This window comes from Eubalaena glacialis, chromosome 13 (assembly GCF_028564815.1).
Source record: "Eubalaena glacialis isolate mEubGla1 chromosome 13, mEubGla1.1.hap2.+ XY, whole genome shotgun sequence".
Taxonomy (NCBI): domain Eukaryota; kingdom Metazoa; phylum Chordata; class Mammalia; order Artiodactyla; family Balaenidae; genus Eubalaena; species Eubalaena glacialis.
In genome coordinates this window covers 23,543,197-23,571,041 of record NC_083728.1, presented here as the reverse complement: position 1 = coordinate 23,571,041, position 27,845 = coordinate 23,543,197, and the positions used below count along the sequence as shown (strand labels likewise).

At 43.7% G+C, this 27,845-nt stretch overlaps 1 protein-coding gene across 5 annotated transcripts in view; it reads left to right on the top strand.

Moving 5' to 3' along the window:
• Window positions 1-26,088, top strand: part of DLGAP4 (DLG associated protein 4) — an 85,022-nt gene extending 58,934 nt beyond the window's left edge. For all 5 annotated transcript variants that reach the window (XM_061207940.1, XM_061207938.1, XM_061207939.1 and 2 more), the window contains 3 exons: window positions 22,223-22,314; window positions 23,262-23,417; window positions 24,263-26,088. In XM_061207940.1, the coding sequence (XP_061063923.1) occupies window positions 22,223-22,314; window positions 23,262-23,417; window positions 24,263-24,481 (467 nt within the window). In that variant the 3' untranslated portion in view covers window positions 24,482-26,088. The remainder of the gene's footprint in view (window positions 1-22,222; window positions 22,315-23,261; window positions 23,418-24,262) is intronic.
• Window positions 26,089-27,845: the final 1,757 nt, after the last annotated feature.

Genomic DNA, 27,845 nt, shown 5'->3' with positions numbered 1-27,845 from the left:
TCTCTTCCTGGGTCGGTTGTGATTCCACCCCTTACTCTCATTCTTTCCTTTCTTCCATCCATCCACCGACCTAACCAAACCTTTTTCCAGAAAGGATTTACGGCAGCAGCTGCTAGTTGCACCGGCTGTGGGGTCAGCAGCCCCCGGGTTTGAATCCCAGCTCTTCCGTTACTAGTGAAGTGACCTTGGGCAGGTTCCTTGAGCCTCAGTTTCCTTACCTATAACATGGAGATAATCCTACCCTCTGATGCGGCAGTGCATGTTCAGGGCCCGACGAAGTGCCGGACACAGAAAGTTGGCACCATAATTATGCCTTTGGCGGCTCCTTATTGAGCACCTACTGCGTGCCAAGCACCAGGGATTTAACTGGACCTCAGCACCAGGGATCTAACTGTGAACCTCAGCACGGTGTGAAGAACTATGAATGGGTTAGACAGAAGTCATCTACTTTCCCACTTAGGCTTCTGTCTATACCATGCCTGTTTCCAAAAATTCCCCCAAGAAATTAGAAAATAGTTCTAGAAAGAGCTAGAAATATGTAGGGAGCCTAGATTCACAGGTGTTTGATACAGGGGAGGGGTGGTTTGGAGGCAGGCCCCTGGGAAGCTCCGGCCCCTAGGTGGCTCCCCTTCACAGACCGTGCAGGAAGGACAGGTCTCCGGAGTATCCAGAAGGGATGGAGCCAGCATCCCACCGACCCCTGGTGGGGCAGGGCCTGAGGAAACCACCCCTTGACGACTCAGAGGCCCTGTTTTCACTCTCTCAAGGCCCATCCCCAGCTTTGATGTCACACCCACTGGTGTGCAGGGAACTGTTGTGAGGTATATACCTAACAACCTTTTACAATACTAGTGTTTACAAAATCAGAACAGAGGCAAGGATCAGAGAGGGCACTAAATGGCTTCTAACAGAAACCATCCAGCCCTCTGCCCTTCCTCAGCCTTCCCCACTTTCAGCTCTCGTCAACTGTGTATTCTGGTATTTACCTTCATATTTCTTTTTAAATGGGATTACCTTTTATTTCCTCTCAAGTTAATCGTCATTATGTATTGATCTCTACTATAATAGCTCAGTATTTAGCTCTGTCACCTCCACTTCCTGTGCCCCACCCTCCATATATTACATCACTTTGGGGTTAAAAAACAACCAATATTTCTGTTTGCTATGAGCATGTAAATGATGTTCACTGCAGAGCCTTGTGGTATATTACGATTTCATTTTCTTATACATTTTGTTTTTCCTAGAATGAATGGTTGCCTCATTTTTTTAATACACTTTATTTTCTAAGCTCTTATTTGTCATTTTTTTCACATGCTCCACCAGATTGGCCAGCCCCTCATCAATATTATTTTCCAGGTGTGCAAACGTATCAGATAATCTCATGATCTCCTATTTTTCCTGGTGCCCTCTGTCCTCTGCCCTGATCTGGCCAGCTTGCTTTCTGGGCCTGCTGCCAGGCTGCTGTCCAGAGACTTCCCTTTTCGTCACCTGGGACTGCCCTTGGCTACTTTACTGTGATGGACACCCTGCTTTTATGGACAACATGGTCTTCCGCTTTCCTGGTTTTAGCCCCTCACTTTACGGGAGCACACCTTCAGTTGGAGATAAATTTTTGGAAACTGTATGTCTTTATTCAGACCTCATATAGTTTGGCTGGGTGTAAAGTTGAAAATAGTAAATACAAATTATTTTTGTATATAAATGTAGATATAATTTATATATAAATATTAAAATAAAGTTGAAAGTAACTTTCCCTCAGAATCTTAAAGAGGCCGTATTATGTTTAGCTTCCATTACTTGTGCTGAAAAGTGTGAGGCCATTCCAGTTCTCAGTCCTTTGTATTATTTTATCTCTGGAAGCTGTTAGGATCTGTTAGGATCTTCACTTTACCTCTCTTATGAAATTTCTCAATGATGTGCCCTGGAATGGGTCTTTGTGCCAGTAGTTATTAGGCCACTTTTATGTGGAGACTCAGGTCTTTTGTTTCTTGAAATAAATAAATAATAATGCAAGAAATAGTCTTGCATTAATTTTTTAAAATAATTTCCTCACTTCCACTCGTTGTTTTCTCTCTCTGAAATTCCTGTCACTCACATGTTGGATCTGCTGAGTTGATCCTGTCTCTGATCTTTTCTTTCTCTTATCTTTTTGTTGTCTCTATTTCTGGAAGGCTTTCTTTTTTTTTTTCCTTTTCTTTTTTTTTCCACGCTATAACAACTTTATTGAGATATAATTCACATGCCATAAAATTTACCCTTTTAAAGTGTACAGTTCAGTGGCAGTTAGTACACTCATAATGTTGTGCAACCATCACTGTTATCTAAATTCAGAACATTTTCATCACTCCAAAAAGAAACCCCATGACCATAAGCAGTCACTCCTCATCCCCTCCTCCCCACTAGCTCTTAGCAACCACTAATTCTGTCTCTGTGGATTTGCCTATTCTGGACATTTATGTAAATGAAGTCATATAGTATGGTTGTATGACAGGTCTTTTGTGTCTGGCTTCTTTTGCTGCATGTTTTTAAGGTTCATCCATGTTGTAGCATGTATCAGTTCTTCATTCCTTATTGTGGAATAATACTCCATTTTATGGATAATACTGCATTTTATTTATACATTTATCTGTTGATGGACATTTGAATTGTTTCCACTTTTGGGCTAGTATGAATAATGCTGCTGTGCACATTTGTGTACAAGTTTTTGTGTGGCTCTATGTTCATTTCATTTGGGTATGTAAGTAGGAGTGGAATTGCTGGGTCATATGATAATTCTGTGTTTAACTTTTTGAGGAACCTGCTAAACTTTTCCACAGTGGCTGCACCATTTAACATTCCCACCAGCAGCACACGAGGGTTCTAATTTCTCCACATCCTCACCAACACTTGTAATTATTGCTCTTTTTGATTATAGCCATCATGGTGGGTATAGTAGTACCTCACTGTGGTTTTGATTTGAGTTTCCATGGTGGCTAATAAAGTATAGCATCTTTGCAAGTGCTATTTGTGTATCTTTTTTGGAAGAAATCTGTTGAGTTTGGGAGGTTTTCTTGTCTTTATCGCTAAACTCTGTACATCAAATGTTTACTATAGCCATTCGTATAAGAGCTCTTTCTTACTCTGTTCCTTTTTTCATAATATTTTGTCCTTGTTTTATGGATAGAGTATCTTCTCCTACCTTTCTAAGATTTACATATATATTTAAGTTTTCATGTGTCTCTGTGTTGTCTCTATTTCCTTTAGGCTCCTTTTTTCTATGTGTCTTTTTGGGTTGGAGTCTTTCCTGGAATGTCCAGTGATCTTTAGTTGTTTATTTGTATTAAAAGTGAGGAACTAACTCAGGGGTAGGAAGGGATGGAGTAGAAGATTTCTGTTTTTGTTGCAAGCCTAGTAGTTCCACTTGCTGTTTTTTAATTTTATGATTTAATTTAAAATAAAACTTCGGAATTCCCTGGCAGTCCAGTGGTTAGGACTCGGCGCTTTCGCTGCTGTGGCCCAGGTTCAATCCCTGGTTGGGGAACTAAGATCCCGCAAGCCGTGCGGCACAGCCAAAAAATTAAAATTAAAATTAAAATTAAATAAAGGGCTTCCCTGGTGGCGCAGTGGTTAAGAATCCGCCTGCCAATGCAGGGGACACGGGTTCGAGCCCTAGTCTGGGAAGATCCCACATGCTGTGGAGCAGCTAAGCCCGTGTGCCACAACTACTGAGCCCACATGCCGCAACTACTGGAGCCCGTGCTCTGCAACAAGAGAAGCCACTGCAATGAGAAGCCCACGCACCACAACGAAGAGTAACCCCCACTCACCGCAACTAGAGAAAGCCCACGTGCAGCAACGAAGACCCAAAGCAGCCAAAAATAAATAAATAAAATAAATTTATAAATTGCATGTTATGTTCTTTAAAAAAAAATTAAATATAATAAAACAATTTTAGAGTTAGCAAAAGCAAACTATATAATATAAAAATAGCAAAAGTCATGGTAATATACTGGTATGTTGATAATATATGGTAATAACATCAAAGATGAAGAAATAATTATTTAACTATCAGGATAAAAACTCTTTGGGACTTCCCTGGTGGTGCAGTGGTTAAGAATCTGCCTGCTAATGCAGGGGACATGGGTTCGAGCCCTGGTCCGGGAAGATCCCACGTGCCGCAGAGCAACTAAGCCCGTGTGCCACAACTACTGAGCCTGCGCTCTACAGCCCGTGAGCCACAACTACTGAAGCCCACACGCCTAGAGCCCGTGCTCCGCAACAAGAGAAGCCACCACAATGAGAAGTCCACGCTCCGCAACGAAGAGCAGCCCCCGCTCACCGCAACTAGAGGAAGCCTGCACGGAGCAACGAAGACCCAACGCAGCCAAAAATAAATAAATAAATAAATAAAATAAATTTATAAGGAAAAAAAAGAATAGCATTATTTAAAAAAAAAACTCTTTAATAGCAGAATAAAACTCGTAATGTACAAGATTTTGTTTGAATACCTCTGTTCAAGTCTTTTGAGTATATACGTAGGAGTGGAATTGCTGGATCATATGGTAATTCTATGTTTAACTTTTTTCCATTTTTTTATTGTGGTAAAATATATATAACATAAAATTTGCCATTCTAACCACTTTTAAGTGCATAATTCAGTGGCATTACTTATATTTACAATGTTGTATATTACCAACATCTATTTCCAAAACTTTTTTATCACCCCAAATAGAGATTCTGTACCCGTTAAGCAATAATTCCCCATTCCCTTCTCCACCCAGTCCCTGGTAACCTCGAATCTACTTTCTGTCTCTGTGAATTTCCCTATTCTAGATCTTTCGTGTAAGTGGGAAGATACAGTGTTTGTCCTTTTGTGTCTGGCATGTTTTCAAGGTTCATCCATGTTGTAGCATATCAGCTTTATTCCTTTTTATAGCCGAATAATATTCCGTTTTATGTAAATACCACATTTGTTTGGTCCATTCATCTGTTGATGGACACTTGGGTTATTTCCACCTTTCAGCTACTGTGAATACTACAGTGAACACGATATGAGAATCTGTTTCAGTCCTATTTTCAGTTCCTTTGGGTTTAAACCTAAGAGTGGAATTGCTGGGTCACATGGTAATTAATTCTGTGTCTAGCTTTTTGAGGAATCGCCAATGTTTTCCACAGCAGTTGCACCATTTTACATTCCCACCAGCAATGTATAACGGTTCCCATTTCTCTATGTCTTTGCTAACACTTGTTATTTTCCATCTTTTAAAAAAATTATAGCCATCCTAGTAGGTATAAAATGGTATCTCATTGTCCTTTTTAAAAAATATTTTATTTATTTATTTTTTTATGGCTGCGTCGGGTCTTAGTTGTGGCATGCGGGATCTTTCATTGCAGCGCACGGGCTCTTCGTTGCAGTGCGCGGGCTTCTCTCTAGTTGTGGCTTGCGGGTTTTCTCTTCTCTAGTTGGAATGTGTGGGCTCTGTAGTTTGCGGCACGTGGGCTCTAGTTGAGGTGCTGGAGCTCAGTAGTTGTGGCACGGGATTAGTTGCCCTGCAGCATGTGGGATCTTAGTTCCCCGACCAGGGATTGAACCCACATCCCCTGCATTGGAAGGTGGATTCTTAACCACTGGACCACCAGGGAAGTCCCCATTGTCATTTTGATTTGCATTTCCCTAATGACTGATGCTGAGCCTCTTTTCATGTTCTTATTGGTCATTTGTATATCTTCGGAGAAATATCTATTCAGTCTATTTAATTGGGTTGTTTATCTTTTTGTTGTAGAGTTTAGGAGTTCTTTACATATTCTGGATAATAGGCCCTTGTCAGATACATGATTTGTAAATATTTTCTCCCCTTCTGTAGGTTGTCTTTTCACTTTCTTCATAGTGTCCTTTGATGCACAAGTCTTTAATTTCGATAAAGTCCAATTTATCTGTTTTTCATTTATTGCTGTGCTTCCATTTATTTTTAAAACTATGAGTATATATTAATTTAATAAAAATTAAAATTAGGACAAAAAAACAATTGAAGCAGTGAGAGACTAACTGGCAGCTCTGTGGGCAGGGCCCGTTGAAAGGTAGGCTTCTGTAGACACCTTCTCAGAATACTGGTTTTAAATAACATACAGTAAAAATTATATCGAGGGCTTCTCTGGTGGCGCAGTGGTTAAGAATCTGCCTGCCAATGCAGGGGACACGGGTTCGAGCCCTGGTCCGGGAAGATCCCACATGCCGCGGAGCAACTAAGCCCGTGCGCCACAACTACTGAGCCTGTGCTCTAGAGCCCACAAGCCACAACTACTGAGCCCACGCACCACAATTACTGAAGCCCGCGCGCCTAGAGCCTGTGCTCTGCAACAAGAGAAGCCACCCAACGAGAAGCCCGTGCACTGTAATGAAGAGTAGCCCCCACTCGCCGCAACTAGAGAAAAGCCCGCGTGCAGCAACAAAGACCCAACACAGCCAAATATAAAAATTAATTAATTAATTAAAAAAAATTATATCAGGGCTTCCCTGGTGGCACAGTGGTTAAGAATCCGCCTGCCAATGCAGGGGACGTGGGTTCGAGCCCTGGGGCAGGAGGATCCCACATGCCACGGAGCAACTAAGCCCATGTACCACAACTACTGAGCCTGAGCTCTAGAACCCACGTGCCACAACTGCTGAAGCCCGCGCGCCTAGAGCCCTGTGCTCCGCAACAAGAGAAGCCACCACAATAAGAAGCCCGCGCACCGCAACGAAGACCCAACGCAGCCAAAAATAAATAAATTAATTAATTAAAAAAAATTATATCAAGATAACAAAGGAAACCAATTACGTTAATATACAGTTTCTAAAATAGTGAATAAATTTGTGATATGATAATACTATGTATACTTCTTTGTTAAGGCATTAATACAGTCTAGCAGTCTAAAATTACTATAATTTTAAAGTAATGATGACAGTAAACATTATTTCAAGATAACTGTGACCACTGTAATGTGATATGAAATTATCTTTGATTTCTCTTGGTGACAATGTGACAGGTTCTGCTGACATTGAACTAAAGTGGTTTGTTGCCCATTTAAGTTTAAGGGCGTCCTGCTTTAGGGTGATTGGGTGACAAACTGGCCTTTGCCTTAGAAGATCTTGAAATGTCAGTATCTTTTCTCTAGAATCCCTCAGAATCTTCTTCAGAAAAGAATCCTCTAGTTTCTTTGGGGGCATGTGTCTGGTTGCTGGCATTCCAGGTGCAGGGTAGAGGGAGGGAGCTCGCAGACTATCACTCACTCCATGCCATCTGCCATTGACCCTGCCTGGTGGCCTAGGGTCAGAGCATCTAGAGCAGCGCTGTTTGGTAAAAATATAATGTGAGCCATGTGCTTTAAATGTTCTAGGAGCTGCATTTAAAAAGCAAAAAGAAATAGGTGAAATTAATTTTTGTAAGTTATCTTACACAGTATGTCCAAAATAGTAGTGTTTCAACATACAGAATTATTGAGGTGTTACATTCCTTTTCATACTAAGTACTTAAAATCCAGTGCATATTTTACTTTATCGTACATCTCAATCCAGACAAACCACATTGCCGGTGCTCGCTTGCTGCAAATGGCCGGGGGCCGTTGTATTGGACGGCGCAGATGAGGAGAATAAGCCTGGGTGGGCGTGCGCGGATACCTTAGTGACTCAGTGTTGGTGCAGCAGGTTAAACTTTTCTGTACTACACTTAATTCTAATTCTTTCTGGATTGAGAAGATGCTTACTTGCTAAGCATATGTCACGCCAAACAGTATTGGTGTTACCTTCCTGTAATATTATGGGGGGAGGGGTGCTCTTTCAACATGATGACATTTCTTAATAAGCAGCCCTCAACCCCTGCTGTTGAACCCAACCTCTGGATGGAGCCCTTTTCACAGCCCTACATCAGTGACTATAACTTAAAGATAGATGTAGTCACGTTGCTCTGTCCCTTAGATACAAGATAAATATTCTGACTGCTCAGGTAAATCAGTAATGCCCATGCAGGTGGCTGCCTCTCTTGAGTGGATTTTGTGTTATACCACCATCCATCTCCAGAACTTTTCAACTTCCCAAACTGACACTCTGTACCTGTTAAATGCTAACTCCCCATTCTCCCTCTCCCAGTCCCTGGCAACCACCATTCTACTTTCTGTCTCTGAATTTGACTACTCTGGGTACCTCATATAAGTGGAATCATACGGTCTTTGTCCCTTTGTGACTGGCTTATTTCACTTAGCATAATGTCCTCAAGATTCATTCATGTTACAGCTTGTATCAGAATTTTGTTCCTTTTTAAGGCTGAGTAATATTCTATTGTATGGAGAGACCACATTTTGCTTATCCATTCATGTGTCCGTGGATGCTTGGGTTGCTTCCATCTTTTGTCTGTTGTGAATAATGACATTTCCTATCTCTTAGGACCACAATTCTTCGTTGACACCACCATGCTTTCTGATCAAATTGTGTACGTCCACCCAAGGCCCTGTCTGACTTATGGCCACAAGTTTTAATGTCACTGTTCTTACATATGTGGAAGAGCTTCACCAAGGAGGTGCCTCAAGGAGACCATGATACCTTCATATCGTGCAGAAGCTTGGAGGGTATTTACAGGCAGGGGGAGAGGACAGGGATTCCAGATGGAGGGAGTAGCACGTGCAAAGGCACAGAAGCAGGAAGGGCAGGGCAGGTCCAGGAATCACAACTGAAAAGAAAGGGGTGGGAAGAAGGGGATGGTGGGTCACAAGAGTAGGAAACTGACTGAGAAGGGCCTCAAATATCAGATCAAAGTATTGGGCATTACCCTCCAGGCAGGGGAGAGCAGCTGGGGGATCTGAAGCAACAGTGAGACGGTCAGATTTTCTTTTTAGAAAGATCACCTTTGATTGCTGTGTGGATAAAGCTTTGGAAACAGGGAGACCAGGGCGGTGGGGTGGAAGAGGAAGGAATGGATAAACAGAAGAAATTTTCTGAACGTTCTGAATGGACTGACTAAAGGGGCACAGGGTTGGAGTCAGGTGGATCCCTCCAGCTTCCCTGGTTTGGGCCACAGGTGGATGAAGAGGTCATTAACTTGAAAGAGGGAGGCGGAGGCAGGGCGTGCTTGGCTGGATAAGGAGGGGCTCTTGGGGAAGCAAGATTACAGAGGTCAAGTTGTGCAGATGTCTTTCTTGCTGTTGAAGGAGATGCGGATGAAATGAACGCTTCAACGTAGTCTGTGGGAACTCCTGTGGCCAGGGGGTTGATCAGGATCGTTCCAGAGTGAGTGGAGAATCAGAGAGCCTTGAACGCTGGGTGGCCTACCATGAGCCAGCACTCGGCATTCATCATCTTGTTTACTCCCGGCTATCCAGTGAGGTTGGAGCTATTAAAATCGTGTCTTGAAGAAGAAACAAACATGGAGGTGAAGTGCTCTGCCACTCAACAGCTGTGTGACCTTGGGCACATCTGAGCCTGCTTCTCCCCATTGTTCAGTGGCAGTAATGACCCCACCCTCAGCCTATGGTGGGGGTAAGATGAGACCCTGTGTATGCGGAGTGCTTGATGGTGAATGGCAGCAGCCATGCCTGATGCAGCTGCTGTCACCATCACCCTAACTTGTGGATAGACGCAGCCCAGGCCAGGAGCTGAAAAGGAGGCCACACCTCTAGCCTCAGTGCTGGGAGATGAGAGGTGAACAAGGGTAGACATAGAGCTAGCAGCCTGAGGGAAGGGGCCTGCCATCCCATTTCCCCAGCTCTGGCGAGGAAGGAAACTAAGAGACCTTGGGCGAGTCACCTCAGTTCTCCAGGCCTCCACTTCCTCACCTGTGAATTGGGTGGACCAATACCAACCCCACAGGGCTGTGTATTAATGTAAGATTAGAAACACAAAGCCCTTGGCAAGAACCCAAGAGGTGGTAGCATTTATTACAATTGTCGTCGTTAATGTTGATATTAATATTACTAGAAACAGGCATTGTAGCCTCCTCCACTTTCACCAGTGGGCAGTTCTGAGTGCAGGTCTCCTTTTTAGGACCTCCCCTAAAGAACTGGTTTGTGTGTAGAGGCGTATACAAGGATGTCTTTGCTGTATTATTTGTAATAAAGCAGGCCCCTCACTGCCTATCACTAAGTGTTCAGTTACCTTTGTTGCATAAAAAGTGACCTCAAACTTAGTGACATAAAACAACCAGCATTTTATTATGGTTACGGCTATAACAGTAGGTCAGCAATTCAGCAGGAGCATGGCAAGCACATCTCATCTCTACTCCTAGATGTCTGGGGCCTCAGCTGGGATGATTCAGGGCCTGATACCCAAGGAAAGGAATTACCTGAAGGTAGTTCACTCACATGCCTGGTGCCTAGACCAGAATGACCTAAAGACCGAAACTGCTTGCTGGGGCCCCTGTGTATGTCTTCTCCACGTGACTTTGCTTCCTCACAGGCAGCCTCGAGGCAGTCAGACTTCTTACCTGTTGGCTCCGGGCTCCAGGCTAACAAGGCTGCCTTGCCTTTGATGACCTCGCCTCAGAAGTCACCTGGGATCTCTACCGCTGTATTTTACTGGCTACAAGAAGTCACAAGCCCACCCAGATTCAAGGATGGGGAGAATTAGACCCCGCCTCTTGATAGGAGAGTGTCAGGGTTCTAGAATAACTTGAGAGACAGGAGATACTGCTGGGAAAGTACAGTCTTTGGAAAGTACAGTCTTCCACAACACAGAACCAGTTCAATCTAATATGCAGCAGTTACAAAGAGCGCTTTTACTACTGAACAGTATGTTGTGAAGTTCTGTCTAGTTTGACACATACAGATCTGCTTCAGTTTGGTTAAATTCTGTGAAGTGTTCAGTGAGATACATGAAGTACTGCATTTTCTTTGCCCACGTTCCTGATGATGGGTGTTTAGGTGTTTTCAGGGTTTTATCAGCATCTTGGCACACGTCTTTCTTGGCATCACATGTGAGAGAATCTCTCTAGGATACTTACCTTGGACAGAATTGCTGGATGGATGGAAACATGTTTATATTTTAATCAGTTCTGCCTGATTGCTCTCCAAAAAGGTTATACCAGTGTATCCTTACACCAGCAGTGTTGGAAAATTTCCATTTCTCTGATATCCTCACTGATGCTTGATCCTGTCAGACTTTAAATTAATTATTTGGTAAGTGGAAAAGTATATCTGGTTGATTTATTTTGTATTTACTTTGTTATTAGAGAAGCTATGCATATTTTCATTAATTTATTGGCTCTTTCAACTTTTTCTCCTGTGAATTGCTCAGATAGTTCATTTTTCTATTGCATTGTCAGTGTTTTTAAAATTGATTTGTAGTTCTTTATATATGTGGATACTTAATACTATGTCATATATATATCCTATTTTATTATATATATATATATGCATGCTTGTGGAATCTTAGTTCCCCAACCATGGATTGAACCTGGGCCCCCTGCAGTGAAAGCACCGAGTCCTAACCACTGGACCGTCAGGGAATTCCTAAAATTAATGATGTCTTTATCACTTTTTTTTGCTTGTTTTTTTGGCCATGCCACGCAGCTTGTGGGATCTTAGTTCCCTGACCAGGGATCAAAACCAGGCCCCCTGCAGTGGACCACCAGGGAATTCCTGAAATTAATGACGTTTTTATCACTATTATTTTTAATTTTAAGTTCATATATTTTAATCTTCTGCACCTTTGATTTTTTTATTGTGGTAAAGTTTATCATCTTAACCATTTTTAAGTGTCCAGTTCAGTGGTATTAAGTGCATTCACATTGTTGTACAGCCATCACCACCATCCATCACCACCATCCATCTCCATAACTCCTTTCATCTTGTAAAACTGAAACTCTATACCCAGTACACTATAACTCCCTATTCTCCCCTCCACCCCCAGCAACCACCATTATACTTTGTCTTTATGATTTCGACTTATAAAAATAGTATCATATTTGTCTTTTTGTGATTGGTTTATTTCACTTGGCATAATGTCCTCAAGGTTATCCCATGTTATACCATATATCAGAACTTCATTCCTTTTTATGGCTGAATAATATTCCATTGCATGTATATACCACATTTTGCTTATCCTTCATCCATCAGTGGGCATTTGGGTTGCTTCCACGTTTCAGCTACTACTGTGAATAATGAACATGGTCCACAAATATCTCTTCGAGTCCCTGCTTTTAATTCTTTTGGGTATGTACCCAGAAGTGGAATTGCTGGATCATATGGTAATTCTATTTTTAGTTTTTTGAGGAACCACCATACTGTTTTCCACAGCAGCTGTGCTATTTTACATTCCTGCCAATAGTGCACAAGAATTCCAGTTTCTCCACATCCCTGCCAACACTTGCTGTTTTGGTTTTTTTTGATAGTGGCCTTCCTAATGCATATGAGGTGGTATCTCATCGTAGTTTTATTTTATTTTTAATTTTTATTGGAGTATAGTTGATTTACAATGTTGTTTCAGGTGTACAGCAACGTGAATCAGTTATACATATACATATATCCACTTTTTTTAGATTCTTTTCCCATATAGGTCATTACAGAGTATTGGGTAGAGTTCCCTGTGCTATACAGTAGGTCCTTATTAGTTATCTATTTTATATACAGTAGTGTGTGTATGTCAATCCCAATCTCCCAATTTATCCCTTCCCCCCTTTCCCCCCTGGTAACCATAGGTTTGTTTTCTACATCTGAGACTCTATTTCTGTTTCGTAAATAAGTTCATTTGTACCATTTTTTTAGATTCCACATATAAGTGATACCGTATGATATTTGTCTTTGTCTGACTTACTTCACTCAGTGTGACAATCTCTAGGTCCATCCATGTTGCTGCAAATGGCATTATTTCATTCTTTTTTATGGCTGAGTAATATTCCATTGTGTATATGTACCACATCTTCTTTATCTACTCCTCTGTCAATGGACACTTATGTTGTTTCCATGTCTTGACTATTGTAAATAGCACTGTAATGAACATTGGGGTGCATGTATCTTTCTGCATTATGGTTTTCTCCAGATATATGCCCAAGGAGTGGGATTGCTGAATCAAAGGGCAACTCTATTTATAGTTTTTTAAGGAAAAAATTTACATTCCCACCAACAGTGTAGGAGTGTTGCCTTTTGTCCACACCCTCTCCAGCGTTTATTGTTTGTAGATTTTTTGATGATAGCCATTCTGACCGGTGTGAGGTGATACCTCATTGTAGTTTTGATTTGCATTTCTCTAATAATTAGTCATGTTGAGCATCTTGTCATATGTTTGTTGGCCACTTGATTTTTTTTTGGAGAAATGTGTGTTGAAGTCATTTGCCCATTTTTGAATCAGGTTGGGTTTTTTTTTGTTGTTTAAGTTTTAGGAGTTCTCTATATATTCTGAATATTAATCCCTCATCCAGATATATGATTTGCAAATATTTTCTTCCATTCTGTGAGTTACCCTTTTACTCTGTAGATAATGACTTTTAATGAACAAAATTTTTAAATTTTCATGAAGTCCAGTTTTTCTATTTTTTCGTTGTTTCCCTGTACCTTTGGTGTTAGAGCTAAGAAATCGTTGCCAAATCCAATGCCCTGAAGCTTTTGTCCTATATTTTCTTGTAAGAATTTTGTTGTTTTAGGTTTTAAATTTAGGTTCTTGATCCATTTTGAGTTATGGTATCACAATCTAACTTCACTTTTTTGCATGTGGATATCCAGTTTTCTCCACACCATTTGTTGAAAATATCGTTCTTTCCCCATTGAATGGGCTTGGTACCCTTGACAAAAATTATTTGATCATGTTTGCAAAGGTTTATTTCAGGGCTGCTATTTTATTCCGTTGATCTTTATGTCTGTCTTTAGGCCAGTACCACACTGATTTGACTATTGTGGCTTTGTAGTAAGTTCTGAAATCAGGATGTGTGAATCCTCCTGTTTTATTCTTTTTTAAGATTGTTTTTAATGTTTGGGATGCCCTGAGATTCCATATGAATTTTAAGATGGATTTTTCTATTTCTGCAAAAAACATTATTGGAATTTTGATAGGAATTGTATTGAATCTGAAGATTGCTTTGGGTAGTATTGACTTTTTAACAGTGTTAAGTCTTACAGTTCATGAACATGGGACGTGTTTCCATTTATCATATCATCTTAATAACTACAAAACAGCAGTGTCTTGTAGTTTTCATTGTTTAAGTCTGTCACCTCCTTAATTAGTTAATTCCTAAATATTTTATTCTTTCTGATGCTATTGTAAATGGAATCGTTTTTGTAATTTCCTTTTCAGGTTGTTTATTGTTAGTATTAGAAATGCAACTGATTTTTGTGTGTTGACTTTGTATTCTGCTTACTTTGCTGAATTCATTTATTAGTTCTATCGGGGCTTTTTTGGTGGAATCTTTTGGGTTTTCTACGTATAAGATCATATCATCTGCAAACAGAGATAATTTTACTTCTTCCTTTCCAATTTGGATGCCTTTTATTTCTTTTTCTTGACTAACTGCTCTGGCTAGAACTTCCAGTCCTATGTTGAGGTGAAGTGATGAATGTGGGCATCCTTGCCTCATCCTTGATCTTAGAGAAAACACCCTGGAGTATGATGTTCACTGTGGGTTTTTCACGTATGGCTTTTATTTTGTTGAGGTAGTTTCATTTTTTTCCTAGTTTGTTGAGTGTTTTTCTCATGAATGGGTGTTGAATTTTGTCAGACTTTTCCTGCGTCAATTGAGATGATTGTGTGGTTTTTCCCCTTCATTTTGTTGATGTGGCATATTACACTGATCAGCTTTCATATGTTGAACCATCCTTGTAATAAATCCCACTTGGTCATATGTATAATCCTTTTAATATACTGCTGAATCCTGTTTGCTAATATTTTGTTGAGGATTTTTGCATCAGTGTACATAAGGGATAATGGTCTCTAGTTTCCTTGTAGTGTTTTTGTCTGGCTTTGGTATCAAGGTAATGCTGGATTCATAGAATGAGTTAGGAAGTGTTTCCTCCTCTTCAGTTTTTTGGAAAAATTTGAGAAGGAGTGGTGTTAGTCATCTTTAAATGTTTGGTAGAATTCAGCAGTGAAACCACTGGGTCCAGAGCTTTTCTTTATTCGGAAATTTTTGATTAGTGATTCAAAACTATTCAGATTTTCTATCTTTTCATGATTTAGTCTTGGTAGGTTTTGTGTTTCTATGAATTTGTCCATTTCATCTAGGTTATCCAATTTGTTGGTGTACAGTTGTTCTAGTACTCCCTTATAAACTTTTTTATTTCTGTAGAATTGGTAGTAATGTCCCCACTTGCATTTTTTATTTTAGTATTTGAGTCTTTTCTTTTTTTCTTGGTCTATCTAGTTAAAGTTTTGTCAGTTTTGTTGATCTTTTTGAAGAACCAACTTTTGGTTTTTTGATTTTTCTCTGTTGTTTCCCTATTCTCTATTTCATTTAGCTCTGTTCTAATCGTTATTATTTCCTTCCTTCTGCTAGCTTTGGGATAGTTTGTTCTTTTTCTAGTTTCTTAGGTTATAAAGTTAGGTTGTTGATTTGAGATCTTTCCTAAGTTGTTTTTTTTTTAAAGGGTACATAGTGGTGACTTTTTTTTTTTTTTTTTTTTTTTTTTGCTGCATTGGGTCTTCATTGCTGCACACGGGCTTTCTCTAGTTACAGCTAGCAGGGGCTATTCTTCATTGTGGTGTGCGGGCGTCTCATTGCGGTGGCTTCTCTTTGTTGAGCACAGGCTCTAGACACGCGGGCTTCAGTAGTTGTGGCACGCAGGCTCAGTAGTAGTAGCTCGCGGGCTCTAGAGCGCAGGATCAGTAGTTGTGGCGCACGGACCTAGTTGCTCCGCGGCATGTGGGATCCTCCCGGACCAGGGCTCACTGGAGAGACATTTTGAAGTCTCTGCTTTCCTCACTGATTAGTGATGCCAGTCAGTCATAACCACTGCCAGATTGCTACACACACAGGGGTGTGTTTCTCAGTTCTATTCTCTTTTGCTGCCCTTTTGTCTATTTCTGTGTTAATACAACTTTTAATTGCCATAGCTTTTTAACATGCCTTGGCACCTGATAGGGTGAATCCCCTTCCTTATTCTTTTTGTTCAGAAAGAAAAAGTCTATTTATATCTTCATTCTTCCAATACCAATTTTAGAATTAGTATATCAAGTTCCTCAGAAAAATTTTCCTGGGTCGCTGACTAGAAATAGAGTTTATAGATTACTTTGGGAAAAACTGATACCTGAGAAATATTGAGTCTTCTTAGCTATGAATGAAGTTTATCTCTCCATTTATTCAGATCTCCATTTTATAGCCTTCTATTCACGTTTGATTAATATATCTAGGAAGGCCTTATGTATTTTTATTAGATTTATTCCTTGGTACTTTCTAGTTTTTGTTTTGATAGTAAAATGAATTTTTATATTTGCATACTCTAATTAGTTATGTTGAGACTTCTACATTGATCTTGTGTCCAGCAACCTTGTACAACTCTCAGTCCTCTTAGAGTCACATCATAAATGATCATATTATTTGCTCTAGTGGCAATTTTATGTCTTTTTTTAAGATTTATTTATTTATTTTTGGCTGCATTGGGTCTTTGTTGCTGTGCGCGGGCTTTGTCTAGTTGCGGCGAGCGGGGGCTACCCTTCATTGCGGTGCGTGGGCTTCTCATTGCGGTGGCCTCTCTTGTTGCGGAGCTCAGGCTCTAGGCACGCAGGCTTCAGTAGTTGTGGTGTGTGGGCTCAGCATTTGTGGCTTGCGGGCTCTAGAGCACAGGCTCAGTAGTTGTGGCACACAGGCTTAGTTGCTCCGCGGCATGTGGGATCTTCCCGGACCAGGGCTCGAACCCATGTCCCCTGCATTAGCAGGTGGATTCTTAACCACTGTGCCACCAGGGAAGCCCTGTGTTTCTCTTTCTAATCTTACTGTGTCTCATGCATATCTTGTCTAACTGCAAGAGTGTCAGGACATTGTGCGATAGTGGGAAGAAAGCAGCATCCCTCCCTTGGTCCTGACCGTCATTCACTCAGTGAGTATTTACTGAGTTCCTACTGTATACAGGCACTATTCTAGCTTCTGGAGATGTAGCAGAACAACACAAGGTCCCTGCCCTCGTGGAGCTTACATTCTCATGGGGAGAGACAGAAAATAACCAACTAAACTTATAATATGCAAGATGGTTAGACATGCAACAGAGAAAACAAAGCACAGTAAGAGCAGGATGAAGAGTGCTGCCTGGCTGGGGGCAGTGTTGCTGTCCCACATAGTGTGGTCAGCGAAGGCCTCCCAGATAAGGTGACCTTGGAGCAGAAACCTGAAGGAAGGAAGAGAGAAGAAGTCTTAGAGCTCTGGAGATCAGAGAACTCCAGTGGTGGGCAAGCACTTGACGTGTTCTAGGGCTGGGGAAGGCAGCCAGTGTAGCTGCAGGAGTAAGCAGAGAGAGGTGGGGGGTGGAGTCCGTGTGGTGGGGCCTCAGAGGTGTCAAAGGCTTGGCTTTGACTCCCAAAAGAGAATGTGTTGGAGAGTGCAATGTGACATTCTTTTTTACAGGATTAATCTAGTTTCTCTGTTCAGAAGAGAGTGGGTGGAGGGGCACAAGTGGAAGCTGGGAAATGAGTTAGGAGGAAGTAACATAATCTGGGGAAGAGGAGATGGTGGTGGCCATGGAGCATTTAAGGGAGGGGTCAGATTCTGGGTATACTTGGAAGGCAGAGCAGGATTTCCTGATGGATTGGATACGGAGTAAGAGTGAAAGGAGTCCAAAATGGTTTGGAGTCTGAGTGATGGAAAGGATGGCGTTGCCACTGCGATAGGGAAGTTGCATCCCTGACTTTGTAAAGACTAAATTAGTACCTTTACCACTTCACAGATGACGCAAGGACCTTAGATCACTTTTATCCCCCTCCTAACCTGTGTACTATTGCTGTTAAGTATTTCAGTTCTATATATATGTTCTAAATGCCACAAGACATTATTTTTTGTTTTATACAATCAGTATTTACTTACCCACATATTTACTCTTCCTGGTACTCTTCACTCCTTTATTTCTTTGCTTCTAGTTAGGATCATTTTCCTTCTGCCTGAAGAACTCCCTTTAGTATTTATTTTAATGCAGTATTTGTCTCAAAATGTCTGTATTTTTCCCTCTTTTTTTGAACAGTATTTTTTTAAAACTGTCCTCCAGGAGGCAGGCTTCTGTTTGTTATTATTTTTTAATTTATTTTATTTATTCTTTTGGCTGCGCCACACGGCATGCGGGATCTTAGTTCCCTGACCAGGGATCAAACCCGTGTGCCCCCTGCAGTGGAAGTGCGGAGTCTTTAACCACTGGACTGCCAGGGAAGTCCCTGAACAGTATTTTTGCTAAGTATAGAATTATAGGTACGTATTGATCTTCTTTCAACACTTTATAAATATGTCTTTATGTCCTGGTTTCCAGCCTTTCTATTGAAAAGTCAACTGTCAGTCTTCCTGCTGCTTCTTTGAAGAATAATTTGTTTTCTCCCCTTTGTCTGCTTTTAAGACTTTTTCTCCTGTGTTTGAGTTTTATCCATTTTACCGTGATACCTAGGTATGGTTTTCTTTGTATTTTTCCAGCTTGATGCTCACAGGGTTTCTTGAATCTGCGGCCTTAATAACTCTCATCAGTTTCAGAAAAGTCTTGGCCATCATTTCCTCAAATTTCTGCTCCATGTTATTTCTTCTCTACTTGTGGACTCCAATTACACATATTTTAGACTGCCACATCTTATGTTTCTTCATTCTCTCTTCTGTATTTTCCCTTTTTTTTTTCTTCCTCTGGACCTCAGTCTGGATATTTTCTACTGGATTATTTTATAGTTCAGCTGTAACCAATCTATTAAACCTATCTATTGCAGTCTTAATTTCAGTTACCCTATTTTTTAGTTCTAGAATTTCCATTTGATTCTTTTTGATAGATTTCTGGTTCTTTGCTGAAATTCCTCATCATGTCATATATTTTCTGGGACATACTCACAGTCATTTTAAAGCCCTGGTCCAATACCTCTAGTACCTACATCCCCTATAGTTCTTTTACTTTTTGCTGATTTTTCTCTTTTGGTGTGCAGTCATTTGGTCCTACCTCGTGGCATGCTTGGTAATTTTTATTCAATGCCAGAAACTGTATACGAAAACTACAGAGATAACTTAAAGCTCAGGATGATTTTCTTTTCTTCTTTTTTTTTTTCAAGACGATTTTCTATTCTTTGAGAACGAATTTACTTTTGCTTCTTGTAGACAATTAGAGTAGGGCCAGACCAACTTAATCTAATATGGGATTGAGCTGATTCAGAGCTGGGTTTTGTGACAGCCTGGTGTATTTCCAAGCCCTTCCTCCTTGGCAGACACTGAGCTCCAATTTTTGTTTCTCCCCCATCTTAAGACTGCTGGAAGCTTTGCCCAGCTTGATGCACTTTCCCCCAAGTCCTGTCTGCTCTGGTAGCTCCGAATTCCAGTTTTGGTCTCCCTTTCCCCATGGAACTGCCACAAGTTCTGCTTAGCTTCTCAGACTCTGAACCACCACTTTCTGCTTGGCTTCTTAGCACCTCAGCCTTGTGCTGCTTATAAACTGGGAGATGCCTTGGGGTAGAAGGCAGTACAGAATATCAGACTTGGCTGAATATAGTTTCCGTTCTCACTGACATCTTAGCCTCTCAAATTCTGGTTGCTTTGGTAATTTTTTAATGCCTTGAAAGAGATTTTTTTGTTGTTTTTGGTATTTTATTTAGTTTTTTTTTTTAATTTTTCTTGGTGGGAGGGTTCAGTTTGTCTGATAGTAACTGGTTTTTCATAGCCAGAATCAGAAGTCATTAGAATTTTCTAATGTTGAATCAGTCTTGTATTACCAGAATAAACCCAGCTGAGTTATTTTAGTACATTGTTGTACTTTTGTTAATATCTGATTTAATAATTTTGCCTTTCTTCAAAGGCAGAATTACTTGGCTGGTAATTTTCCTTTCTCATCCTTGTCCTGTTTTAGTATCAAGGTTATCTAGCTTCATAAAATGAGTTTGGGATGGTTCCTTTATTCATATTCTAAATCATCTCTCTGAATAAATTTCTTTTTTTCCATTCTCTCTGTCCTTTTAGAACTCTGCTAGATGCATTTTAAGTCTCCCTGTCTCCTCCATGTCTCTCCGTCACTTTTTTAAAAATAGTCTCATCTTTTTAATACATCTAGTTGCTTCTTTTATTTCTTAAAAAATAAGGTACCTAAGTGCAGTCTTATGGTTAGGAATTCTCAGGAGAAACTTTTCCTTTTATTCCCATCTTTTTTTTTTTTTTTTTAATTATTTTATTTTTGGCTGCGTTGGGTCTTTGTTGCTGTGTGCGGGCTTTTCTCTAATTGCAGCGAGCAGAGGCTAGTCTTCATTGCCGTGCGCAGGCTTCTCATTGCTGTGGCTTCTCTTGTTGCAGAGCACAGCCTCTAGGTGCGCAGGTTCCAGTAGTTGTGGCACACGGGCTTCAGTAGTTGTGGCTCACGGGCTCTAGAGCACAGGCTCAGTAGTTGTGGCGCACGGGCCTAGTTGCTCTGCGGCATGTGGGATCTTCCCGGACCAGGGCTCGAACCCGTGTCCCCTGCATTGGCAGGTGGATACTTAACCACTGAGCCACCAGGGAAGCCCTCCCATCCTACTTTAGACCAAGCCAGGCACATATACCCCCTACCTTCTGGGGGTGGGGGGTCATTTTATCCCCAGCAGCTTAGCTATTCATTTAAGACATCTTGTCTTGTTAATCTAGCAGTGTAAGTGTTTTGAGCGAGGAGCTTTTTCACTCCTGTCCTCCTTGCCCTTATTGGTTTTCATCAGGGTTTATTCTTTGTGCTGTGTCCATCATGGCCCTTGTTTCTGTGATGCCTGATTTTTCTCTTGCACTAGTTCCAGAGCTCATGTTTTATCCCCTTCCATTGTCTTGCATCTCTTTTCAGAGCACCTTATCTCTGCTTTGAACTACTGTTTAAATATTTGTGGCTAAATGTCACACTTTTCATCTGTTCTCTGGCAACAGCTTTCTGGTGAATGTTCATCTGCCATTTACTGCTCCTATAACATGTTTAGCTCCTGTGTTGGTTCCTTTTTAATAACTAATTTCTGAATGAGGTGAAATTCTTCCTTCATGAGCTGCTGTAAGTAGACCACTGTGGGAGAGGAGCCAGGACTGTGTCCCAGGCTGGCAGGAATTCCTCAAGCATGGTGATGGGTGCAGGGTGCGTTCTTCAGCCTGGTCTTCTCCCCAGGCAACGAGAGGGCGGTTACCATACAGTGTTGTCCTTGTCCCCCTGCCCCCCACCTTTGGTGCTGAACCAGGTTCAGGAACGCTCCTGCTGCAGTCCACACCCCCTTTTTATTTCAAATAAGAGATTATTGGCTTCTCCTCTCAAGTTATGCTACTTTTGAGAACTCAGAACTGCCACCTTTATCTGAGCCTTTCGACCCCAAGAATCCTCCTCGTGTGGCTATCACTGCATGTGGCAGCCTTCCTATACTACATTCCAGAGTTCTGTCAGGAGACAGTTTGCATTTTGATTTCTTGTTTACTCTGTTTTGCTTTTCAGTGATTTCTAAGGGGGTTAGGAGGTAGTACCATCTTCCTGCCACCACTTTAAAACTGGAAATCACACTAAAAGATTTCAACCTTGTATTCTTGGGCTAAACACTTCATGGTGAACTCTTCTGTTGGATTCTCTTTGCTTTAAGACTTTTATGTTCATAATGAAAGTGCCCTATTCTTGGCATGTCCTATGTTCTCTCAGGCCTCCTGAAATTAGCTGTGTCATTTTCTGTTTATTTACTCTCAGGAAGAATTTGAATGTATAAAACAGGGATTATCTATTCCTGGAAGGTTTTGTAAAACCTCACCTGTAAAACTACATAGGCCTGGTTCCTTTTGGGGAAGATTTTTAACTCCTGCTTCAGTTTTTTAAAACAGTTATTGGCCTAATCAGATTCTCTATTTCTTCTTGAGTCTATGATAGTAATTTATGTTTTCCTGAAAATTTTTTCCATTTAAACTTAGTTTTCAAATTTATTGCCATAAAATGTCCTTAGCAACTAGGGGATGGGGCTCACTTTATATGTGTGTTTTGCATTTTTCACAATGAGAGTGGGTTAATGTGTAAATAAAATGAAGACTGACTGCCATCACCAAATAATGATTGGCATCTTAAGGCAGGGAGGGGAGGTGAAAGCCATGACCCTGATCCTGCCTTCCACCCCAGCAGACCTTGTGCACTGCTCAGTCTTTTTCCATCTTCTCTTTCTCAGTCTTAGGGAAAGTCCTCAGTGCTGTGGGCAGTGCCCAGCTACTGATGTCACAGAAATTCCAGCAGTTCCGGGGCCTCTGTGAGCAAAACTTGGTGAGTGTGATTCTTCTTCCTCCACAGTGGGTCTTCTAGCCAGAGCCCCCAGCTGGATTAGCCTCTAAGCCTCTGTGACCTCCTCTCTAACATGGAGAAGGTGCTGCTTCCTCATGGAATTGGAAAGATGACAGTGGTGCATGTCAGTGCCTAGCACAGGAAAAGGGCCAGGAATGGTCCTTTCAGATCTCTACTACCTTCTGAAATAGAAAAGTGAACTCTATGTCAAAACAGCCACATGAAAGTTAAAAATCAGTTAGCACTGATTTATTTATATACAACATACTCTCTATCTAAGAAGACAGTCAAGGTAAGAACTAAAGAAATAACCACCATGAGGCTTGGTGGGTTTCCCTCTCCTTCACCCTCGCCGCTAGGCAGCAGCTTTTCCTGTAGAAGCCTCTTTCCATCTGGCAGGGGTGGTGTACTCCCAGGGGTGGAGGACAGTGGCGAGTGTTTGTCTCTAGGACTGGTAGGGGTTTGGGCGTTCACTGGGGAAGTCCTGATAAGGAATGTGCTGTCAGAGAACAGAATGATGGGCTAGAAACCACACGGATTCTGTAATCACACCCACCGGGGAGTGATCCTGCCTCCTCCCTGTAAAATGAGACGAGTTGCCTGCCTGGCATACGCTGAGGCCATGAGGGCTTTCCTCACTGTAGCCCTACAGTGGTGGTGAAGGCCTCAGTCCCCATGTGTGTGCAGGACCCACTCTCATGATAGGACTGTCTCTCTCTCCCAAAGCTCTCCACCATCAGGGCCAGCAGTAATCAGGAACAGGGTTCATTCGCTCATACAGATACTGACCCGACCCAGGGAACAGGAGAGTAAGACCAGGCCTCAAGAGAACCCAACCAGGGCTGGCAGAGCTGGGAGACAGTACTTGGGATGGGGTGCAGGACAAGCCTCTGCCCTGCTTGCCCCACTGAACCCCATCTGTCCCACAGAACCCTGATGCCAACCCACGTCCAACAGCCCAGGACCTGGCAGGGTTCTGGGACCTGCTGCAGCTGTCCATCGAGGACATCAGCATGAAGTTTGATGAACTCTACCACCTCAAGGCCAACAGCTGGCAGCTGGTGGAGACCCCCGAGAAGAGGAAGGTGAGCATGGAGCAGTGCGGAGGGGAAGTCCAGGGACAAATTCCTGGTCGGCAATAACGCTGGCCACATCGGTCAGTGCTGCTTGGCTCCCTTCTCTGTGTGTCGTCTTTGAGCTGGGGGCTCACGTCCATCAGTGTGCGGGGTCCATGCTCGGCGCTCGTCCAGCATGCCACTCGCTCTGTGTAGTTGAGGCTGCCCCCCTGAAGCATGCCTTCCTGCCCTGCATGTTCAGAAAGTGGGAGACACATGCCCACAGCCCAGAGCACTAGTGTAGACACAGCTGTTGGAACCTTGGAGGTAGAAAAATTGTCCTTCTCCTAGGACCACGCTGCCAGGAGTACAGGGGTCTGGACCCGATTCTGCCTCCTGGGCCAGCCTCTTCCCTGAGGCTCAGGCTTCCATCTGTAAAACAGTGGCACCCAATGACCCCTTTGGTTATTGGTTACTGGACTGTGGCCCTTGTGAGTTCTGATCGCCTAGAATAGCATGTGAAATGTGACCTGGGAGTCGGAGGCCCTGAACTTAAATCCCATCTGTGGCCATATGATTCCTGCGTGAATTTCAGGCTCTCAGGGGTTCAAAGCAGGGGTGGGAAGAGGTGATTTGTCTGTCCCTTCCTACTAGAACATTCTAGGATTGTAAGCTTGCTTTTTGCTCCTATGCCTTGTGCTATTCCCACCATCATCGCTTCTTGTGGCTTCCTGATTCCAAACGTGTGTTGCTTGTGCCCGATGCGGGGAAGCTGGGGTGGAGGCTCCAGCTGCCAGCATACGGTGGGTGGTAGCGCCACACAAAAGGTGGCACCTTTATTTTATTTTTCTTCTCTCCTCACTGTCTCACTAAAGGAAGAGAAGAAACCACCCCCTCCGGTCCCAAAGAAGCCAGCCAAATCCAAGCCGGCAGTGAGCCGCGACAAGGCCTCTGACGCTGGGGACAAGCAGCGTCAGGAGGCCCGCAAGAGACTCCTGGCGGCCAAGCGGGCGGCTTCCGTGCGGCAGAACTCAGCCACGGAGAGCGCGGACAGCATCGAGATTTATGTCCCTGAGGCCCAGACCCGGCTCTGAGAGCAGGAAGCAGGAAGCAAACAATTTTAAGTCATTAAAAAAAGAAACCTACAAACTAAATGCGAAAGGAACAAAATTTTCTCAACCTTTAGTATGGTTATTCTGTCTAGAGACCCTGAGCCAACTTTCAAATTGACGCATACAAGGGCTCACAATTTGGCTTTTTTGGGTCCCTCCCAGCTTTAGGTTATGAAGACTTCACACAAAAAAATCAACAAAAACACAAAACTATAAAACTTTTTTTTCCTCTTGCTGGCCGTGGTGGACTAGATAGATGGACTTCGGCAACGCCCCGGCCCAGCCTCCAGACTACGGTCTTTTTACTTGCTCTATCTAATGAGAACTTAAACTAGCTTGTTTACAAGATGACGACAGCCCAAGGGCAGCCTTGGGCACCTGCCATGTCCTTCCTCCTTTTCCTGGCTACCCCAGCTCTGACCTTGGAGTTTTCATTCTTATGTTTTTCTCTTTTCCCTTAAGAGCTCACACAGGGGTCACCATCCTGACTATCGGCTTTCTGGTTCTCAGCCCTTTTTGTGGGTGAGCCCAGAGGACAGAGAGATGGACACGCGTTCCCCTCCCCCACCAAGTGCTCACACGCGCGCGTGCACACACGCAGATATAGGTTCCTCTCAGCAGAAGCAGCCCTCCCACTGTGACCTGCCAGCCCTAGGCAGCGTCAGGCGGGTGACTCGCCTCTCTGAGACCATGAGGAGGGCTGAAGTCTTTGGGGGGTGGGGGGGAATGAGATAAAAACCACACTCCAGACTCCCGCCTTTTTCTTCTCTCCAGCCCCTTCTTTCTTCAGCAAAATGTATGACTCAGAGTGACTTGCAGGGGCCACTCAAGAGAGGGACCCCATTTTCCAGGGGTCATGTGTCCCTGGCCGAGCCTGTGTACAGTACCCGAGGGGCGGGCGGCTGTGTCTGTACGTATGTGTACATATGCACATAGACCTTAGAGTGTATATTTAACAAACGCCCCTCTGCTCACCCATGCCCACCAGCGCCACCGCTGGCTCTCGGGGGCACCTGGCAGGAGGCGGGTGTGTGAATAGCATATATTTTTACATGTACTATATCTAGGTGTGTGTACAAGTGTGTGTAAAAATATATACCTTGTGTGTAAGCAGCCCCCCCTTTTTTTGTCTCTCACCTGCCCCCCACTCCCCGGCCATGGGCCCATCTGCCCGGCCTCTGAGTTTTCTATTTTTTTACCCCAGTCATCCTTCTCTCTCCCCTGCCCCCCAGCCCCACTCCCAGGGTGTCATGAGCCCTGAGCTGCAATGGCCCAGGCCTGCAGGGTGAGGTGGGGGGCAGGGAGGGAGAGGGCGAGGCCAGGCCCGCAGCAAGCTCCGTGCACGAGGGCTGCTCTCCTGTGGCCACGGCTGCGGCACTGGAGACGTCCTCGTGTCCAGCACCTGCCACAGGGGCCCCGGGTGAACTGCGGGCCTGCTCTAGGGCCCATTCCAGCTTGGCCGCTGTCTGTGACCTTGGGCAAGTCACTTGACCTCTGTGTGCCTCAACTTCCTCCTCTGTAAAATGGGGACAGTCCCCGCCCCTCCCTACCTCACAGGCATGTTGTGAGAATAAATGAGGTAACGTGTACCACGGGCTCATGGTGTTATTGCAGCGGGACGGGCCAGGCTGGGATGAGGCGGGTGGAGTGGACGCCCCAGGAGACAGCCAGACCCCTTCCAAACGGCAGCTCCTTGGAGACAGGCTGACTGGAGTGCAAACTGTAACACCAGCTCTCTCATGCACCAGCTCTGTGATCCCCGGCAAGAAAACTAAGCTCTCGGTTCCCTTCTCTGAAAGATGAGTGTGTAACATCTGCCTGACCAGCTTCCTCCAGAGAAATAAATGCTTTATCGTTGCTATATGGGAGCTGAGATGGGCTGCCCACGCTGACAACTCACGCCCCCTCCGTAGACCCCGACTCTGCGTGCGCTTCACGCAGGACGGGGCACTCGGTACCCCAGCAGCTGCCTGCACCCTGACAGTTACATGCATTGGATGCACTTCCTGAGCACCTACCCTGCTCGTAGAGCTCACGCCCCGGTGGGGGAGACACGGAACATGCCATAGGTGAGTTCCAGTCTACAGCAGATGGTAGGAAAGGAGATGCAGCACAGTGAGGCTGTGAGAACCCATGACAGCTCCGCCAAACCCGGGTCAAGGCTGAAGGACAGTGGGTATTAACCAGCTTCGGGAGACGGGGATGGGATGCAGGGGAGAGCAGGAGGAACAGTAGTGCCCATGTCTGGTGGTAAGAACGTGTGTTTGAGAAAGTTCTTTGGCCCGGCCGAGCTGCAGGCACCTGGTCTCCTCCCTTGGCCCAACGCAGCGGAGATGCTGGTGACCTCAAGCCCAGGGGAACTACCTTCCCAGGGACTTTGTTCGGGCTGCCCTGCCTTCCCCAGAGGGGCCGCTCGTGAGCTCATCTGAAGCCTGTGGGCCAGACCCCCTGCGCTAGGAGTGCTGTGCCCTCACGTCTAGATCCTGGTAGTGGTGGCTGAGCGTCCAGTGACCATGGATGGCTCAGATTAACTCCTGGGGCTGGCACCTTCCTGGACCTACCCCTGCCCTGAGACATGGCTGAGGGTGACTCGAAGGTAAGTGAACGGGTTTCAGGTTGCCTGGGCACTGAGCCAGATACTCAGAGGTGTGAGTGAACACAGGAGGCGGTCACGCTGGACTTGACCAGCGAGCACCCAGCTCTGCTCCTGACGGGCCTCGGGGGACTGGGTGGTCCCTTACCCCTTCAGAGCCTGAGTGTTTCCGCGGCAGCAGGGGAGGGGCCTTGAGGGTTAGATCAGCGTCTCAGGGAGGGTCCTGCACTCCCTGTATCAGAGTACCTGGGCCCCCTCTCCCAGCCCTGCTGGTGCAGCAGAGGAGAGGCCCACCCTCCCCAAGTTGAAAGAATAGTTTAATGTCCTTTACCCAGAATCACCCACTGTCGAGATTTTGCCATATTTGCATTGTTCCTCTCAGGGATATACACAAACATCCCCTCACCTTGAGCCATTTAACAATAAGCTGCACATACCACACTGCTTCACCCCAAATACACCAGGCGACACCTAAGAATAAGGACATTCCTACGTGAGCACAATACCACCCTTACTCTCTAATTTAACAAACGAGTGACCCTCGAGCACCTCCCTTACCCAGGAGGGCACTTGGTGCCCAGACATTAATACCAGCTAAAGCAGGGCCATACTCCAAGTGCCCCAGCAATGTCCTCCATGGCTTTTCCTTTGTATCCATCCAGGATCCAGTGAAGGATCATTCGCTGCTTTCAGTTATCATGTCTCTTTAGTCTCGTTGAATCAGAAAGTTTCCCCACTTTTTTTTTCCATGAC